Source organism: Glycine max, chromosome 7 (genome assembly GCF_000004515.6).
Source record: "Glycine max cultivar Williams 82 chromosome 7, Glycine_max_v4.0, whole genome shotgun sequence".
NCBI classification, from domain to species: domain Eukaryota; kingdom Viridiplantae; phylum Streptophyta; class Magnoliopsida; order Fabales; family Fabaceae; genus Glycine; species Glycine max.
In genome coordinates, this window is record NC_038243.2 from 8,315,385 (window position 1) to 8,335,016 (window position 19,632).

General features: G+C 28.6%; 4 protein-coding genes across 6 annotated transcripts; 1 reads left to right on the top strand and 3 right to left on the bottom strand.

The window, feature by feature from the left end:
- Positions 1 to 88: 88 nt before the first annotated feature.
- On the bottom strand, positions 89 to 1,618 carry LOC100799970 (heavy metal-associated isoprenylated plant protein 25). Its single transcript, XM_003528895.5, has 3 exons — positions 1,313 to 1,618; positions 1,142 to 1,223; positions 89 to 945 (listed from the first exon to the last, which is right to left on the bottom strand). Exons 1-3 carry the CDS (start codon positions 1,322 to 1,324, stop codon positions 716 to 718), a joined length of 324 nt encoding a protein of 107 aa, XP_003528943.2. The 5' UTR covers positions 1,325 to 1,618; the 3' UTR covers positions 89 to 715.
- Positions 1,619 to 1,632: 14 nt separating this feature from the next.
- Positions 1,633 to 3,745, top strand: LOC102661004 (non-specific lipid transfer protein GPI-anchored 10). 3 transcript variants are annotated; one of them, XM_006583342.4, is made up of 4 exons: positions 1,633 to 2,196; positions 2,628 to 2,937; positions 3,148 to 3,225; positions 3,455 to 3,745. In XM_006583342.4, exons 1-4 carry the CDS (start codon positions 2,152 to 2,154, stop codon positions 3,604 to 3,606), a joined length of 585 nt encoding a protein of 194 aa, XP_006583405.1. In that variant the 5' UTR covers positions 1,633 to 2,151; the 3' UTR covers positions 3,607 to 3,745. The 3 variants fall into 3 exon arrangements, with proteins under 3 accessions (XP_006583405.1, XP_025984982.1, XP_006583404.1); XM_026129197.2 differs by lacking the exon at positions 1,633 to 2,196 and having other exon boundaries at positions 2,226 to 2,909; XM_006583341.4 differs by lacking the exon at positions 1,633 to 2,196 and having other exon boundaries at positions 2,227 to 2,937.
- Positions 3,746 to 4,118: 373 nt separating this feature from the next.
- On the bottom strand, positions 4,119 to 6,035 carry LOC100800499 (uncharacterized). Its single transcript, XM_003528896.5, has 2 exons — positions 5,558 to 6,035; positions 4,119 to 4,524 (listed from the first exon to the last, which is right to left on the bottom strand). The coding sequence occupies exons 1-2, from the start codon at positions 5,909 to 5,911 to the stop codon at positions 4,291 to 4,293; spliced, it is 588 nt and encodes a 195-aa protein (XP_003528944.1). The 5' UTR covers positions 5,912 to 6,035; the 3' UTR covers positions 4,119 to 4,290.
- A 4,699-nt stretch (positions 6,036 to 10,734) lies between these two features.
- LOC100306435 (uncharacterized) lies at positions 10,735 to 11,830 on the bottom strand. The gene has a single exon (NM_001248070.2). The coding sequence runs from the start codon at positions 11,745 to 11,747 to the stop codon at positions 11,112 to 11,114; it is 636 nt and encodes a 211-aa protein (NP_001234999.1). The 5' UTR covers positions 11,748 to 11,830; the 3' UTR covers positions 10,735 to 11,111.
- Between the last annotated feature and the right edge of the window lie 7,802 nt (positions 11,831 to 19,632).

The following is a 19,632-nucleotide window of genomic DNA, read 5'->3' on the forward strand; positions in this document are numbered from 1 at the left end:
GTTTCTTCACTTTTGGATTTAGAAATGAAGCCAGCTTTTATATTTCTTTCTTTCTTAGCCTTTCTAAAGTCTCTAGATTCTTAAAACCTAACATAGGAACTAAAATTTTTCGTTAACACGTACGAAGCTAAAAAGATAAGTATCTTTTTACATGCATACAAAAGAGAAAAAGGGAAGAAAAGAGACAATTGTTATAAATTTACCAGGTGATTGAATGGAGTCGGATGAATATGAAGAGGGGGAGCGAGCGATGTAAGTTGTGGTCCTTGTAGATTGGGGGAAAAAGATTGAGTAAAAAAATAATAATCCTTGCAAAAAAAAAAGTAAAAGAAAAAATATATAAATCATAGATGTTAAAAAATTGAGTTGCCAAAAAAAAAGGATCGATGGTATAACGATACTTTCCAACTAGTTTTCACAGGCAAAACTTTTGTACATCAGTAACTCCTCTTTTTTAAAACCCAACCTAATTCAAAAGCTACCTAATTATATTTTCCTGAAAAATGATAAAAAAATTTTAAAATACTATGTTAAATATTTTAGTTGATAAAGAAATTACAATCAAACACAGAAATAGATGCAATTATAAGTTAGTAATGTCTAGAATTATTACAATGATTAGTAGTGAGGAATACTTAAAAAAAATGGTACAAGTCACATACTCACTTGTGGATACATATATGGATGAAATATGAGACAATATTCTTTCTTTCTCTCAAGCCAGACATGTTTCCATTTGATTCTGAGTAGTTAGAAGTGTCCAATTATTGGTCATTGGTTTCTGGTCTTCCATTTCAGCATTGCTCTCACTCAGGTCTTGTATGTCTAATATCTCCACTCTACGGTTAGTTTTTTTCCTTATCATGATTGCAACATCCCGTGGAATGAACCTTCCACACACAATTACCCTTGTCTGATTCTTTTCTAGGAGATGGGTATCCAACTCTAGCATAATATATAACATAGTCAAAGAAATATAAAATAGTTTACCATTTAATTCTATATTTCAGAACTATAAGATTGCAGAAAACAATATATAGCATAGTCAAAGAAATATAAAATAGTTTACAATTTAATTCTATATTTCAGAACTATAAGATTGCAGAAATTAATTAAGGATGATCCATGCATGATGCCTAACCTGGCATATCAAGAAGGGCTCTCTTCACTTTTCTGTAGCAGCCATTACAATCAATATTGATCCTCATCACCATGCAAAAGTACTGCAAACCAAAGAAAACAAAAATGATTCGAATTGTATTTATAGAACTAACTTAATTAAAAAAACCAAAAGATGATGATTAGAGCTTGCCTTCACTGTCATGAAAACAATCAGAGAGAGAGAGATAGTAACAGGAATTTGAAAATCCAAAATAGTATGAGTGAGCTAGCAAAGGCAAAGTGAATCTTAAAAGGCAAGCAACATCAAAACTTTGAGAGCCAAAAAGGGTTTATAATGAGCTGGTTAGCATTTCCGTTTGATGGCATTGATGCTCCTTTTAATTGCTGAATCTGATTCATTTTGTGTCTATAGGTCTGCCAAGGAAGGCAAATGTAGCGTACTATGTCACATTATTCTCGACTTCTTTGTTCCCGTTTTGTCCATGCCACTACATCAACAAAGGAAGAGCACACTTTCTTTTGAAAAAAAAGGCATAAAGATCTTACTTCTGCTAGAATGAAGTGTTCTGCCTGCAAAAAAATTTAATATAAAGCAAATCGTGTGCTTGTGTTGTGAAATTATCATTATTTAACATGCATGATTTTATTTATTTTTGGTTTATTACCCAGCATTTCAACGTTCAATAAACAAATGTGTATCTATCTTGTGACCTTTTTATTAACAAGATCTTTTTTTATACCAGCATTTGAACCGGGTTCATTATGGAACGGACTTCCATCAACTACCATACGAACCAGGAATGCTAGTTTTTAACAAGATTTGGTCAACCCGCTATTTTTTTTGTACTTTTTAGATTAATTATTATTATTATGGTAGAGGCAGTTTTTCTATCCAGATCAGCTGTCCAACCAGGGACCCTGTGAACGGGTTCCCTTGATTTCTGTTCCAGATTTGACAATTATGTTCTTATCTTTTTCATTTTAACAATAACAACTGAAACATTTTTATCTTGGAATTGGAAGTATACCATGCTAATTGTGCACAGGAAGGAAGGTAAATACAAAGGGGGAAAGGTAGGGATAGAGTGAGGATTGTTGTGAGTATTTGTATTGTTTATTTATTTATTTTGTATTCAAAATATCTTATAATCAAAATTGAGAAAACTTTATAGTAAAACTGCTGAATTTTGTAATTACTATATTTAAAAGTTATATATGGAGTTATTTTTAATTGGTTTGGTAGGGTAAAAAAATTAGATCATGAAAATTAAACTATTGTATCTTTACCTAACATTTTAAGCTTTTCAATGAGTTAGTTTTTCACATGAAGAAACAAGAAATACATGTTAGAGATCAAACTCACATACCATGCATGTAACAACTCACATAGAAAAGTGATCAATTTTCTATTTAGACACCTGGGTAAATATTTCCCCATCACCGCAAGATCACATTACATGATGGCTTCTCCTAAATATTTATTTTTTGTCCCTATTTTGTGTCAGATTATTCTCTTGCTGTTGATTTCCCATCTTCCCAACATACTTTCACAAGACTCAAGCCCCACCATAGCTCAATGCACACCAAGCCTCCTTCTCCTTATTCCTTGCACAACATTTGTGCAGGGTACTTCCCCTTCTCCAGGGTCAGCATGCTGTGGCAACCTCAAGCAACTCTACAGCCAAGAGCCACGTTGTCTGTGCCTCTTTCTCAATGGCACTAACTTGAGGTCTCTCCCTATCAACAGAACACTTGCTTTGCAGCTGCCAGCTCTTTGCTCCCTTCAAGTTAATGCCAATATGTCGGCCTGTTTAGGTTACATAAACTGTCATATTCAATCTTAAAACCTATCTAGCATTTGTTTATAATTGACTTGTTTCAAAAGTGTATCCTGTGCTTGATTTTTCATGTTATTTCGGTTTCACATTCTTGTTCTTAGCCTATTCTGTGTACATTAATTACTAACTTCTGGAGTTTTGTAGTATTAGTATTGAATCAATTCCCCCTTCATTTTTTGTGCCACAGGGGAACAAGTGCATATGCCTGCAACTTCTCCTCAATCACAAGTTTCCTTTGGGACAAAGAACAACTCCACTGTTATTGGTAAACAATCACCTCTCTTTTTCCATTCTCATTTATCCATTCCTCTAACTTCTGTATTGGTACGAGAAACTTTAGGTTTCAAAATGAATGGAAAATATAAACCTTTAAAAGCTAGGTTAGCTTCCATATTAATTGCAACGCAGATTATATGTTCCTTACTAATAATTTCCTTTGCCAATGTCCTTGAAATTAAATCATGCTTCTTATGATCTCTCTTTCGAATCTGTAGCTTCTCCCTCATTTTCGGTGCCACCAAGACCAATCATGATGGGGATTGGATTTGGAAGTAGCAAAGCCACTAACTTGAAGACAGGGAACAGATTTGTTGTTGGTCCAACTTTAGCAATTTTATTGTTCCCGTCTGTCCTGTACTACTATTAGTTTTCATACGTTCTTGTGATTTAATAACCAGGCTAGGATTGACAAATTTATTTTCAAGTTAAATTTGCAGTGTCATTTATATTGGGAGTTCGGATTAGATTATCATTCTTAGGTAAAAAAAAATAAACATCTTTTCTGATAGAAGTTATTATTATTATTATTTAGACATTAAAAAACAACTTTTCCTCCTCCCATATGCCTTCATGAACTTTTTCTCCAAGTAACAATTAGTTGTCATTATATTATAAACAAACAATCAATCAAAGTGTGATTAACTATCAATTTCCTACTCACACTTAATGAATTATAGCAAAATTCTATACCAAATGAAGGAGATGGTAACACATAATTCTAGTTCAACAAAACCAGTATCGATCGGAACTCAACCTTTACCCTGAACTATGTATGTATGTAAAAGATTCTATTTCAGTAGTTCTGATCTAGAACAGATATACAAGATTGACGACAACATATGAGTAATCAGATGCAGCGCAACGAATAACTGCCATACATTTACACATACAACTAATTCCCTTGATCTGTCTCAAAATTGATACACTTTAAGAGGGTTTACATGTAACCAGAAGCATTGTCTTAAAAATTAAGTGCAGTAAAGGTTTGAATCCATTCACCTGGGTTTAAATGCTAAAAATAAGGTATATTTGCAGTGTATCTATGGAGAGTCTACTCCAAACTAGGTGCTACCTCTGTTGGATTGGAATCAAAAACATCTGAGTCATATGTATCAGGCTCTTCAATAACTTTACCGGACTCCACACTGGAATCTGCACTAGACTCCAAACCGGACTCTGCACTAGACTCCACGCCGGACTGCACAGAATACAGCCTTTCAGCAGCCTCCCTCATTTCTTTTGGTGGTTCATGAAATGTAAAGCAACCGTAGATAGCAAGACATGCCTACAATCCCAGTGAACATAAACACGTTTAAAGCCTTGATTGAATCAACGTGTAAATTGCGACTAGACTACACTCAAAATTTCCAGACAAGACTCCGCACTGTTTTCCTAGTTCCACTTTGTGAGAACTAACCCCATTTCCATTAACTTTTTTTCTTTCTTTCAAAAAATAAAACAAAGAAGGCTTCAAAATTTTGTAAATAAATTAAGAGTCTCGTCCTGTGTATGGAATAACATCAATTAGAAGAGCTCAATCACCTAAACAAATCTCATTACATTGAGATATTAGTGTTTGACTCGATACCACCCAGAAAAAATTAAGGCCTGATTTTTTCTGCTAAAACGTACAACCCCTTAAATTAACAGAAATTGTTTTATAATCAGAAGCAACTCAATGCAGCAAAACGCACAGGAAGCAAACACGACACTGATGCAACAAAACTAAGAGTAAAAACAACACCATTCTCTTTTAGTATTTAAAATTAAGATCATAATCGCTTTTCCCACTACTATATAATCAAAAGCATCTACAATTTCAACAAGCATGAAATTGTTCTAACTTAACTAGTGATCCAGAGTTCGAGTCTTAAATGTACAATTACATTAAATACTGAGATTGTGTCATCTACAGTACAGTTATTTAACTTGACTCAACAGAATTGTCTCACAAGAACAAGTATGTTCTCTTAACATAAAACATCTACAACTAAGAGCTCCCTAATCCATTTCTACTTATGTACAGAACCATCAAAATTAGTCAATGCATAAGTTAATTTCCAGAGCTCTTTCAGATAGCTTCTCCAGAGGTTGATTTTAACCTATGGATAAGTTAATATATAAGAAAATCTTTACTTATAATAAGTATCTGTTGAGAAATTGATCGAAACACAACTTAATAACTCCCTAATCCACTTCTACTTGTATAAGGAACACAACAATAACAATAACAAGAATCAGAAGAAGTGAATCCCCAATAACAAAAAACAAACCGTACTGACAATTAACATTTGCCGACAAAAAAAAAAACACTATACCGCAACAGCGACGCCAATGATTGGGGAAAACTTGACGAAGATGCCTAACCAGTCCCACTGGGATCCTTCCCAGAAATCGGGGTATTGAAATTGACGGTCTATCTTCTCTACGAACTTCAAAGCGGCATCGTTGTCGCCGAGGGGCTTATTTTCGAAAACGGAAACTTCGGTTTTGAGGAGCTCAGTGTAAATGGAAACGCCGTCGCCGTTCAGGGGCTTCTTCGCGCGCGCCACATGGAGATGGAGCTTTCTTCTCGTTCGGTGACCACCACCACGGGTGTAAGGAATTGCGGTGGTGGTGTTGCCGCAGGGGATTATAGCCACGCCACTGCCAATGGCGACGGTGAACGCCATTGGTGAATGAGAATGCGCGCAAAAGATATAATTTTATGAAGATGATATAAGGATGATATGCCTCCGTGGTGGCTAACACACCAACAAACAACGTTTGCTCTTTTCATTGCATCCTATCCACAAGGATTTTCTTTTCTTGTCTTGTCTTCTTTTTTATGTTAAATCAGAATTAAAAATTGTCAATGCCAACAATTACTTTTTAATCTGATTTTTTTTTTGTGTAATTAAAAATTACAAATTTCTTCATGTTACAAATTTTATACCATTTTATCGTCACATTGGTAATAAAATGATATAGTTTTATTTTTTTTAACTTTTTTTTATACATCAATAGCTATAAAATGCATAATAATTAAAATTTTAAGTAATAAAATTCACAGAATTTTTAAAGTCAGATGATAAATTTGCAAGTAAGTCAATAATTAATTTTTACATTAATTAAAAAAGATAATTTATACTGTTTAATTATACTAATCACATTTAAAGAAATTAAAATTTACTTAATGCTGGACTTTGATGCCAAGTTGTAAAGACAAAAGAAAACACAAAAATGGGTCAATTCTATTTACAAAATCTTTGCGAAAATCTTCTTTTCCAAACTTACATATTGAAAAATAAACAATATGTAAGTTTTACCAAGGTTCAGAAATACAATAGATCAAAACTAATTAACGTTTTGTCTAACAAATGATGATTAGTTTTTATGAGAATCTTTAATATAGAGATTCTAACTACCGGCATAAATGATAGATAATCATATGATAAAAAGAAGAAGAAGAAGAAAAAACACAAAACACGAGAACAATTTATGAAAAGAGATGGAGATTCTAAAATATTTTTTAATTTTTTTTATCATTCATGTTTTAGTTTATTCTGGGTAATGAGTAGGTGTATTTTTTTACTAAGCATATTTTATTTTCTTATTACATTTTTTAAAATTTAAGAATATTCATGTATTATTGTTCACACCAAAACAGTTTAGTCGATAAGAAATTGACAGCCAACATTGGATGGTCGACAATGAGTTGGTATCCAATAATGAATAGGAACGATAATCGGTAGGATTTAGGTAGGGTGTTATAATATCCGTTTTCATACCCATCAATTTTTATTTTTATTTTTTCATTCACTGAATATCTATATACTTATATTCATATATGAAATCAACATTTTATTTATGTATAAGATTCATAAATAAATAAAATCATAAAAATAATCATCTAACAGCAATGACTAAAATTAATGTTTTAATCGTTTATATATATATATATATATATATATATAGCTTATGGGAACATGGGAAGCAACGTTCACGATGAGATAAGTGGTTAAAACCATGAGACCCATGATCTCCTTCAATTTTGGGGATAGGGTGGTTAGGACCTTAATGTGATCTGTAACACAATTTCTTTCTTGAGTTAATTGCTACGTGGGAATTCATTGATATTAGCCGACACCATGATTAATCATATTTCACACCAAAAATTATATAAATATACATTTTTTCCATCATTTTCTACCTAGTTAAAGATTTATTCTTTCTTTTAATTTTCTTCTACTTTCCTATCAAACAAATAAAAAGTTATCTCAGTTTTAGCTTTTTCACTTTTCTTTCTTTTCTTCTAATTTTAATTTCTTTCATAGCCAAAAAAGGTTTAAAAAAAAGTGTAATTCAGGCTTTTTTTCATGCCCACTGTTCATATTCAATAACCTGGATATTTTTTTGATGCGGATGTTTTAACATTGGATTCTTTTTGCTGAAACGGCTCATCAAGGATTCTAGTTTGTTTCAATTGATGCAACAAAACTAAGATCCGAAAAAACACCATTCTCTTAAAATGTAAAATTCAGATCATAATCCCTTCTACCACTACTACATAATCAAAACTATCTGCAACTTCAGTGAGCATGGAATTATATTAATCCAACTTAATTAGTGATCTAAATTTTGAGTCTTAGTCTTGAATATACAATTTCTTTTAATACTCCGACCTTGTCATCTATAATTAACTTATTTTGCTCATGCAAAATTACCTCCCAAGAACAGTTCTCTTGGAATAAAACATCTAGGCTAAGAGGGTGTTATAAAATTCTTAATAAGCATTTGTAACAGAACGTAAAACAAATTAAGCTATTCACAAATACAAATTAGTTTATGCCTGAGCTAATTTATAAAATGTCTATCAGAGAAGCTGATTTTAACCATTTCATAAGTTAATTTGGAAAAAAACTTAAATATTTTCATATTCAAAAAATTTAAATATTGAATCAATAACTATCTTTTCTCTTCATTTTCATTTTATTATATTATATTATTAATTACTTATTTCTCCTCTCTTTCAAGAAATATTTTTTCTTTACTTATAACTGATTCCAGAAGAGGTATACATGGATATATAGTTAATGAGTAGAAAAAATACATAAAATTTTAATAATTAATGTAAAGTAATTAATTTTTTATTAAACAAGTGTGCTTGGGAATTTCAAAGAGAATATTAGTTTTAAAAAATATGCGTGATTAGGGTAAAATCACTTTACATCTTTTATAGTTAAATTAAGAGAGGAAAATATTTATATAATATTTTTATATCTTTTTTTAAAATTAAAGAAATAAATTGAGAAATGAATGTATTCTTCTTTACAACATTTCTTTAATATAAATAAAGTTCGTGAGTATGTGACGATCCAAACAACTCATTCATCTCAAAGATTTAAGATCCTAAACTTTTTAAATTACTGCGATATTAGAGTCTTTCTTTTTAAAGATGATTGTTAAGAAATTTTATATTATTTTCTTCTACGGTGTACTTCTTCCTCTTAGCTCTAAAATCATTGAGGACAATTTGAAATCATCCAACCATTTCGACTATAGTCACTCCTTCAATCATCTTGAATAACTTGTAGCACCTCAAAGGATTGATTTTGATTCTCTATATACATTGTTTGCCCTATCATGTGTGGAAGCTAAAATGTTCCACATTTCCTTAGAATCCTTGCAACCAAATACCTTGTATTTTTATCTTGATATATAGGAGGCACTTGATCAAATATCTAGTCTTTGCGTTGAGTTGCATTTTGTCAATATCGTCCTAAATCCAATCAAATACTATAATGAGAACTTTTCAAGCAGTCTTAGGAGGTTCAAAACCTCCCTTCATTATAACCTGATATAGATTAGTTGACCATTTTCATCAAGTCTTACTAGTAAGGTAGTCCTAGCCAAAGAAAGTTTGAGGCCTTGTGGTGGAGGCTCCCTCAACGATCCACTGATTAATGTTCTCTACAATGAAGTTTTTAATGACTTTTCTCCATTAATGTTGGAAAGTGCACAACTAGTAAAGGTACACTCAAATACCAGATTGTAAAGACATGCAAAATAAAACAATAAAAGGGGTTCAGTTGTATTTTCAAAATATTTGGAAAAATATTTTTCTAACAAACACATGAAGAAAAAAAAACAAATTGTAAGCTTAACCAAGGTTCCGAATTACAATACATCAAAACCAGTGCATTGTTTAATAAATGATGTTTAGTTTTCATAAGAATCTTTAAGATAAAACAAAAAATGTTTATCATACATCCTCAATTCCCTTCATTGTTAGTGTAACAAGGGAAGAAAAGACACACATAACAATTTATCTTAAGAGAAATGTTAGTTATTCTTTCTTTAATATTTTATTTTTAACATAATTTAATAATCTCTTATTGAAATTTATTGAAAAAAATCATTCATTTTAGTTTGTCACACTTCTCATTTAATGATTTTCTCTCATAATTTACTTAAAAACTACAACAATTTCTACTAATACAAATTTATAGGAATCTCTACTTTTAATTGTAAGCAAGTTTTTTTTTAACACTTGCTTCTCTAGGCAATATTTCAAGTTTTGTTTTTCATTGCTACTCCAAGGACAACAAACTATTCTTTTAACAAGTCTATTCAGGCTCAGACAAAGCTCACAGGTTTGAAAAATGAGGAAATCCTATAAACGAATAATAAATAATTGTTGTGAAATACTTTTTGAGAGATAAACATTGAGATGTCTTAATCGTTTCATTAAATCTCTTTTTCATCCTGCTTACAATTTATTTATTTTTTTAGTATTGAGAGCCTAATTTATTTAGTATATTGACTAGATTCTTTTTTTTTTTATGTTGAAAGCATATTTTATACATTTTTTATCCATCATTTCTACTAAAGTTAAATAAGAAAAGAGAAAAAAATATCCTTTCTTTTTCTACATTCATATCAATCAAGTAACTTTTCTCTCTCTCCTTTCTTGTATTTTTTTCTCCCTCAACAAAACAACTTAAAACAAAGTGTAATATTGAATGACCTCGATTGATGATACGGATTTTTTAACATTGGATTCTTTTTCTGACTTGACTCTCTACGTATATTAAGGTATCAAAATAGTAAAAGTTTTATTACTAATTATTTTTAAAAAAATATTTTTATCTTATAAATTAATTAAAAATCATTTAAAATATTATTTGTAAAACAATATAAGAATTATTAATTGTACTTTATATGATGCTTGTTTATTAAATGGCATAATAATTTTTAAATAAATAATAGTAAATCTTTATAATGTTTTTCATGTGACAATGTTGAAAAATATTAATTTCTAGGCCAAAAAATATGAACAATATTAATTTAAATCAAGTATTTTTTCTATCAAAATGAAAAGAATATATATTTATTAAAACAGACAAAAATGTTAAATTCGGATCAAAATAGTAATAGTAGTTAAATGCAGGATTAAGGCAACCATGTGTAAAATAATGAGACTAATTTATCAGGCGTCTAACAAATTTAATAATGAAAAAAGAGTATTTATTTTATATATAAAGAGGATATTTTTTCCGAACCATTAAGCACTCCTCCTTTAAATGTAAAAGATTTTGAACGATAAATAAATTAAATATATAAAAAAAAAAGTTCTACCATGCAAGAAAATGAAGCAACAAAACAAAACTGAAACGGCTCATCAAGTAGTCCAGTTTGTTTCAATTGAATTCAACGAAAAAACCAAAACAACAAACCCTACAACTTTTCACATCTACCTACCACGTTTCTATGCTACCCTACCCTTTTCTTTTCCTCCTCCTATTTTAACCCCAATATTTTCCTAGATTTACATTTTCCACCCCTACGCACCCTTCTGCCAAAACCATCGCAAAATCTCGCCGCGGTCACCTACATAGCTTGTAATGACTCCGACCGCCACAAAACATCCGCCGCCGGGTCCGAATAGTCAAACAACCCATCCACCGTCACAAAACCTCCGGCGCCGCCGTCACTCTCCGCCGCAAACCCTGACCCAAACCCGAATGCATCATAACTGGGTATATCATCTTCAAAACCCATTAACCTGGCAAGCTCCGTCATTTCCGGACCAACCCGACCCGTTTCCTCACCGTCAACAACCGTCGGCGGCAACCCCAGTTCGTCGTCAGAGGCTTCTAGAAGATACCCCAAGTTAGATTGTAGCTCCCCAGAGTCTGGTTCCTGGGTCGGGTCGCCCGAACCAGAATCCGAACCAGGAGCGTTTATCTCATCTTCGAAGCTTTTGATCACTGAGTCAAGACCCTGCACCGAGTCACGCTCAGGCACATTATCGGCGTCGTCAAGTATGTTAAAAATGTCGTCTTGTAGACGCACCTCCGAGTCAAGGACCGAGTCGAGTTGAGACTCGGACGAGTCAACTCGACGAATCTTAGACTCAGGTGAGTCGACCCGCTGACTTTCAGACTCGGGAGAGTCGACCAGCTGAGTTTGGGACTCGGGTGAGTAGCTGGACTCGTCCCGGACTCGTTTCTTGCTTTCCTCCATGGAAAAGTAATTTAAGATAAAGAAGAGAGAAAATGTGAAGGGTTGAATAGAGTGTAGAGAGAGAAAAAGAGAAGTGTTTGGGTGAGAGGAAAGAGAAAGGATGAATGGTATATATAATGGTAAGAAAAGTGGGTTAGGGTTTGTTTGCTTTAATTCGTAATGCCAGATGGTGACAGGCGCGTGCATATCGCTAAAATAATAAAAACAACTTCTTTCACGGGCCTCTCGTTCTTTCTTTTCTTGTTTTTTCTTTTTGACAAAGATAATACAATACTACTATACTTTTTTCAATATTTTTTTTTAACCATCCTAATTAAATTATATTTGATTTCTTATTAGAATTATAAGATATTCTTAATTTTCATCTTCTGACTTATTATAAAATTACCTATTGATGTAAAGTTTAATTACACTTAAGTATTTTGTTTCTTCTACCAAGTCAGCGTGTTCACTTTTTTATCAGGAGTTTTTTTATTTTTTGCATCACGATTTTTGTTATTGAAGTGGTAATTGATACACTTTTTATATGTTCAGTAACTAAATTAAAATCTTCATCCTACGTTCTTACATAGATCAAACGGTTATTGATTTATACATTTAAGAAAAAAAATACAATTTATCTTTTTAAAATTTTGCAAATATCTAAAAAAGCTGCACGAAATAAAATAGCGATAAAAGTTAAAAATTAATGTTGTGTGTGTGATTCTAAATTTCCTTTTTAGCGTGAGAGATCCGTTGGCCATTATTGGAGACAGCGGATTTTTCTTTTCTGGCAATTAACTAAAGTTAATAGCGGTTTGGAGTCCGGTGGGGGGACCACGTACATAGGAAACATCATGTGTGTTTTTTATTTCTTTTTTTAACTTACCACTTTTTTTTATTGTAGATTCTTGGCTTGGATTGATTTCGTTTTGCTATCTTTTATTTATTTAATATTTTTTGAAAAAGATTAGATATGGCTTTGTGTTGACAAGTTATTGCTTATTTTTTAATCAAACGCAAGGCAAGGAAAAAGAAGGTTGCAGGTTTTTCAAAGTAATACTAGATGGGTATTGGATTGTTAGCTGGTTGCCGGTCGCGTCCCATAAGATTTACGTTTATTTTTAGTTAAGAATAGTATGTTTGAATAGAGAAAATTTTAATCGAGGAAATAAATTTATTAGAAAATTTGAATTTTTGATAATTTATTGTTTGGATGTTTTATCGTGAAAAATTTAAAATTTTAAAATAAAATTTTAAATAATTAAAAGTCTGGAATTTCAATTTATTTTTAAAAGGTGAGAAGTTGAAATTCTCTTTTTACTTTTTCAAGAAACAAGAAACAACATATGACATCATGGAACATCAATTAGGTCTGAACGGAACACGTATAACTAACATAATAATCATATTTTTTTTATTTTCATTCATTTTTTTTTTCATCTTCATAATTTTAACTTTTTTTATCAAAACACAAAAATTTAAAAATAAAAAAATTTCAATTAAAGTATTTAAAATTTTAAAAATTTAAAATTTCTCAACATTTTAACTTCTTTCATCCCAACACACTCTAAAATAAAATAAAAATTACTCTCTGTAATTTCATATTATGATTCATTCACGTTTTTTTTACACGGATCCAAACACACTATGTGTTAGAACCACCAATTGTTTGGCTTTTTCTCTTGCCAGTTTTATCTGATCTGGTTTACTTTGACGTTGATTTGGATCCAACATTGATTTTCGCCCAGCTACTTTTCTTGTATTTTTCCTTTAATTCCTTTCTCACGTGTCAGTTTTATCAAGTTGTGATAGTAACATGGACTCAATTTACTCCAGACTAGTTTCTACTTGGCTGGTTTTGGAGGAGTAATAGAAATAATATATCAAATAAATTTTGTATTTTATTATGTCAAATTTATATCTTTTATCTTTTATTTTAATTTAAAAATTTGTCTCTTATTTTTCTTCTTTAAATCAAACACGTCTTAAAAGTTCCTTTTAATTGCGTATAATATCACTTTTTATTTATATATTAAACTTTTTATGTTTAAAATATTATATGACTTATGGAAACCTTTTTATAGTTACAATGATTTTTTAATTGTTTGAAAATATTGTGGTAAACGTTAAATAAGAAAAAAATATCGTGTACAATCCAAAAAAATATGAAAGTGTTAATATAATTTGTTTTTTTTTTCATCCTCACAACCAAATAGGCAACCGACCTAAGCGTTTCTTTTTTTATTATTTACCCTCGTTGTGTGACTTTTATGGCCTATTCGTTACATTTAGAATTAATTTATCTGGTCATCAGACATGTTTTAATATAAATTGCGTAATTGATATTATTTTAAGTTCTAAGGTTAATTAAACAATATAATTTTTTTCTTGAAATTAATTCTATCTAACTTGATAGTAAATAGATCCTTAATATCATAAAACACATAACAAACTAAATCTAATATTTTTGTTAAACCAAATATGAAAAAATTAGTTAGTATTCTTTTTATTTAATCATTTGGACTTTTTATTTAACATTCAACTAATTTTCTCTCACGGCCGGGATCCGTTAATATTGAAATAAAGTGATATTTTTTATTACAATTTTATTCTTAACCAAATATTAAACCTCAATTAAGAAACTTAAATAACAAATTAATTGTATCAATAACTTTTTTCATTTCTAACTGATATTACTGAGATACATAAAAAAGATTCTCTAAAAAAATTAGAATAACCACGGACCAATTTGTTTGCAAAAAAAAATAAAATAGATTAGGACAATTGTCGAAAAAATAAATATTAGTCAATACAAAAAATACTGTAAATACTTCAGAATCAGTCATGATCAGACCAAAAAAAATTGCTTTCTTTCATGAATACAAAATAAATTTTGTTGAAAAGGTATGTGAAACACAAAATAATAATATTTCCTTCATTTTAATACGTAACACGAAAATATATTTTAATATTTTTGTTAAAAAATTATAATTATGTTTTTTTAGACATCTTCGTAATTATGTTCATTGCATACCATTTTATTTCCTTATAATATTTGAGATCGACAATGTCATTGTTTGTTATTTTCTTCTCTTCCTTGAATAGATCAATTTATATAAGATTATTTTAATTTAATTAGAAATTTTTAAATAATATCTTTTGGAGTGATTGATAATTTTAAATTAGTTATCAACAAAATATAAATACGATTTTATTTTAAAATAATTTATGACATGAGTCACTTTTTACATATCAAAATTAATCAATAGATTTAATGAAAATGTAACACATGTTAAAGAATATGTCTCGTTCCATGTTTTTCTTAAATTTATATCAGATTATTAATTTTAACTCATAAATAGTTAATATAGTTTCATATCGATAAATTATTCTAAAATAGATTTATATTGATATTTTATTTATAAAAATAAGATAAAATGTTTGATTAGTCGTACCTTGGACAAGCACGTGGTTAAGGATTTATTGTAAGTTTATAAATCAACAGATTTATAAAACTCAAAGAAAGAAGAAGAAAATATCACAACCATTATATTTAACTATTTTGATGTTACATAATTGAGAAAGAAAATAAGTAAGTATAATCTTTTTTTAAGGACAAAAGTAAGTATAATATGATCTCTTGTACTGTAGTACATTGTAAGCTAATAAAGGATACAACTATTCTTTTTTCGCACCCATATATTAGAGTAATACTTAGTAGAAGTGTGAGTTAATCTTAATTATATAATTATATATGGATATTTTAATTAGTTTTCTATTGTAATTTTGGTTATTTTATTTTATTCTTATAACTATTTTCATTTGAATAGAGTTAATCAATTTTGACACTTATTTTTTCTTATTTTGATTTGATATATAATGTTATTTAATTTTGCAATCAAAATTGATTTTAAGTATATAATTACTAAGATGGGTTTTACAAAATAGAAGTATTATATTTTCCATGTTATTTGCATACATAAGCTTGCATGAAAGATGAATTTATTGCTTATAACAATCATGATTTTTGTCCGTCGATTAGGTTTCTAGTTGATTTTTTAAAAAAAAATGGAAGATTTTAAAGAGTTTTCTGGCAGTTGCATCATTGAAGTTTTTATGCCAAACTATTCCTAATAGCAATCACATTAAAGAAAAGTTGTACTAATGAGTCTAGGCTTGAAAACTAACAATTAACCGCTCCACTACTAAAAATTTCCTCCCATCAATTATTTTTGGGAGAATATTAGTCCTTTGATTAGTTTATAGCACTAAAAATTAAAAAAAAGCCTTTTACTAATATCTCACATGATTTCCATCTAACCATTCCCTGAAAAAAAAATGCAACCAATTGAGTAAATGCATGTGGTTTCATAAATTTCGTGCAACTACTCTTCTTCTTTTGCTGGTTTACTCTTCTACTTCTTCAGTATTTGTCTCATTTTTGCAACTTTTATTCTTTTGAAAAGAGAAAAAAAAACTGAATCAAACATTTTTTGGAAGTTAAAATATTACTTTATTAGAATTGACAATATATTAGATTCTTTGCCGACGACTTACCGTATAATTCGTTCAAAGCTTATTTTATCCTTACCTATTTAACAAAAAGTCAATTTTAGAAATTTTAAAATACATTTTATTTAAGTTGGACAGGCTATTGTGAGTTTAGACTGACTTATTTATAAGAGTTTTAATATTAATATTTAATATAATATCATCACTTTTTATCATTATAACACCATCATTTAACAATAAGAAATCGTAAAAATTAGAAATTAACATTTTAAAAAATATAATTTAAAATAATAGTCACTAGAAGGTTTTCGGTTATTAAAAAAACAAAAATTAACTAAAATAACTTGTGAAACTTGAATGTAATTTGATTGTGTAGTTTTAACTATTCTTTATTTGATAGGTTTGTGCAGTCAAAAATTTCTGTTTAGTTAGTTATAAGCTCATTAATTAATATGTAAATATATCAGATTTTTCAGTAACAAATTTACTAAAATCTATTTATTATTTATTTGTAAGAGAAGACTCTAAGTAAAATTATTTTCGTTAAGAATAAATCTAAAATACTATTGGAATAATTCAACTAAAAATTCAAAATACTAACCAGCTGTATCCAATCGGTTAAAACTTCAAAATATGCTTTATTAGTCTATTAAAATTTAAAAATCGTAAAGAAAACAAAAGCTTTACGCAACCGTGTGCAAAGGTTGTGTTGGAGCTAGGCCACAATAGTTTACACGTTCCTCCAAATCCAATGGCTGATAATAGCCTAGAAGATAAATACGACAAGATCCTTCGTTTCGTGGCGGCTTTCGCAATTCACACGAGTCGGCATCTGCGGCTTCGTTCCATGCAGGACGCCAACTCATAGCCCTTTTCTTCACACGTGCCAACCGCTTCCCTCGCATCGCACTCCACCCTTTTCTTTTTCATAAAATTGCAAATTTACCTGTTTTCAATTTCAATCTTGCTCCCTCTCGAGAATTATTGATGCATTTTATCTTTTTTTTATTAAATCACGTAATTTTGGTCTCTAAATTTAAATTTAAACGTTGACAAATAATAAAAATAATACATTTCATCATCTATAGAGTCATATTCAACTAAAACATGACGATTATCGTCAAATCAAGATATAACACGTGATAGTTAATACTTATGCATAATAATTAACGTCTAAATTTAAATTTCGGAATTAAAATTACGTGATTAGATAAAAAAGGAAAATAAAATACGTGAATAATTGTAAAGAAAAATCAAAATAAAAAATTAAAAACAACTAAAAAGAAAAAAAATACAATTTTACTTTTTCCAAAATATTCTCTCTCATACGTTTTTTAACCAATGTAATAATAGCCAAAGTCAATTATTAATCTTTAAAGTACTCGAGTCTATTTTAAAAAATGATATTTCTTAACGGATCAATTTTTATATCAATGAATCAGAAATTAAATTCATAATCACATACTTAAATAATAAAATTATATATCAAATGTTGGTATTCCATCTCATATGTTACTTAACTGCATAAACTAATTGCTCAATCTCAATGCATGGTTTAGGAGAGACAGAACCTCCTTAAGGACCTTAACGATTTTTTTTGGTGGTGACGTGTTTGCATTCTGAACCCTCAAATCAAATCAAACTACGATTAGGACTTTTAAAACCAGATTTTTATATTATCTTATCATTTTAAATTATTATGTAAGTCCTTAAACATTTTTTTTGGGTACATAAGTCCTTAACTATTTAAGTATGCATAAAAAACTATTTAAGTAATTTTTAATTAAATTTTTGAACTATGTATTAAATTTATATTTTATATTTTTAACTGAATTTTTCATTTAACTACCATTGTGAAAAGGGAAAAACTAGAATTTTACATGGACTGAGATTAAAAAAATAGAAAATTACGAGGATTAAATTCATGTTTAAACTATTAAATATAACAAGACAAAACAATTTTTTATTTTGTCAATACTAACTTAGTGTATAATGTAAAAAATAATTCTATCAAGAAATTAATAAAAAATTATCCCTTAAAATAAATTTAACTCAAGACACGCGTAAGCTTAATTTTCATAATTTTGTAAAAGGTCGATTTTTTAGCAAATAAATCACAAAGATCTTTTTTTAAAAAAGCACGTATCGTGTTCGTCGTGTTACTCGTGTATGAATACTTTAATATTTCTTCGATGATTTTTTTATATATAATAAAATTAATAATTTATACTTAAAATTTATTATATGATATACGTATTACTAAAAATTTAGAGTCGTCATAAATTTATAATTTATATAAAAATGTCATAGCTTACGTTTTCATATAAGTCTTTTTTTTCTTCTTAATAATCCTCTCATTCATTAAGAAAAAAAATTCTGATTAATCCAAAATTTAATTAAAAAATAAACAAAATTTGACTAAGAATTATTTTCATAAAAAATGAACTTAATTATTACCTAAATTATTCAACATTAATTTTAACGCATTAATCATTTTTATCCAATTCCTTAATTTTTAATTTTAATATAGTTGTTTGAGGTTTTCAGCTTTACCATACCATAATATATATATATATATATATATATATATATATATATATATATATATATATATAGGTATTTGAGGTATCGTTTAATCACTATTTAGTGGCATTATTAATAAAAATATTTATTAGATGACATCATTTATAACTTGGAATTTCATTATCATAAAGTGGCGGATGTGATTATAATTTTTCATAGAATTTTGAAATATTTATTTTTCATAATGGTGTCGTTTATTATTAATATAGTTCATCATTTATTGAAGTATTTTATTAATAATTACAAATATTTTCAATGTGATTTTAGAGTATCTCCAACGTTAACTACTTAATGATTGTTTATTATAAGGTATTGCTGTATATTTTTTTTATTGTAAAAAATATACGTTAGCACGTTGAATTGTTTAAAATTAAACATCATTATTTCTATAAGAAATAGTTTTTATAATTTAAAAAATATTTAAATATTTTTAGTTATTGTAATTTGATTTTTTTATTTTTATCTTTCCAAATTTATTTTATTTTAATCTTTATAAATTATATTTATTTTATTTTTATCCTTAAAATGATTTAAATAATATGTAACGTTAAAAAAGTGATTTAGAAAAATACTTAAAGAAAAAATAAAACAAATATAATTTACAATAATTATAAATTTAAAAATTTACCACGACAAAAATTAAAAAAAAATGAAATCATAAGGATTAAAAAGATAAACTTTAAAAATATTTTTATTATTAAAATAAAGTATATATGAGTTGTCTAATTATATATTATAACATTGTGAGAATTAATTAAAAAAATAAAAAAAATCAAATTACACCAATTAAAAATACTCTTAACAGATT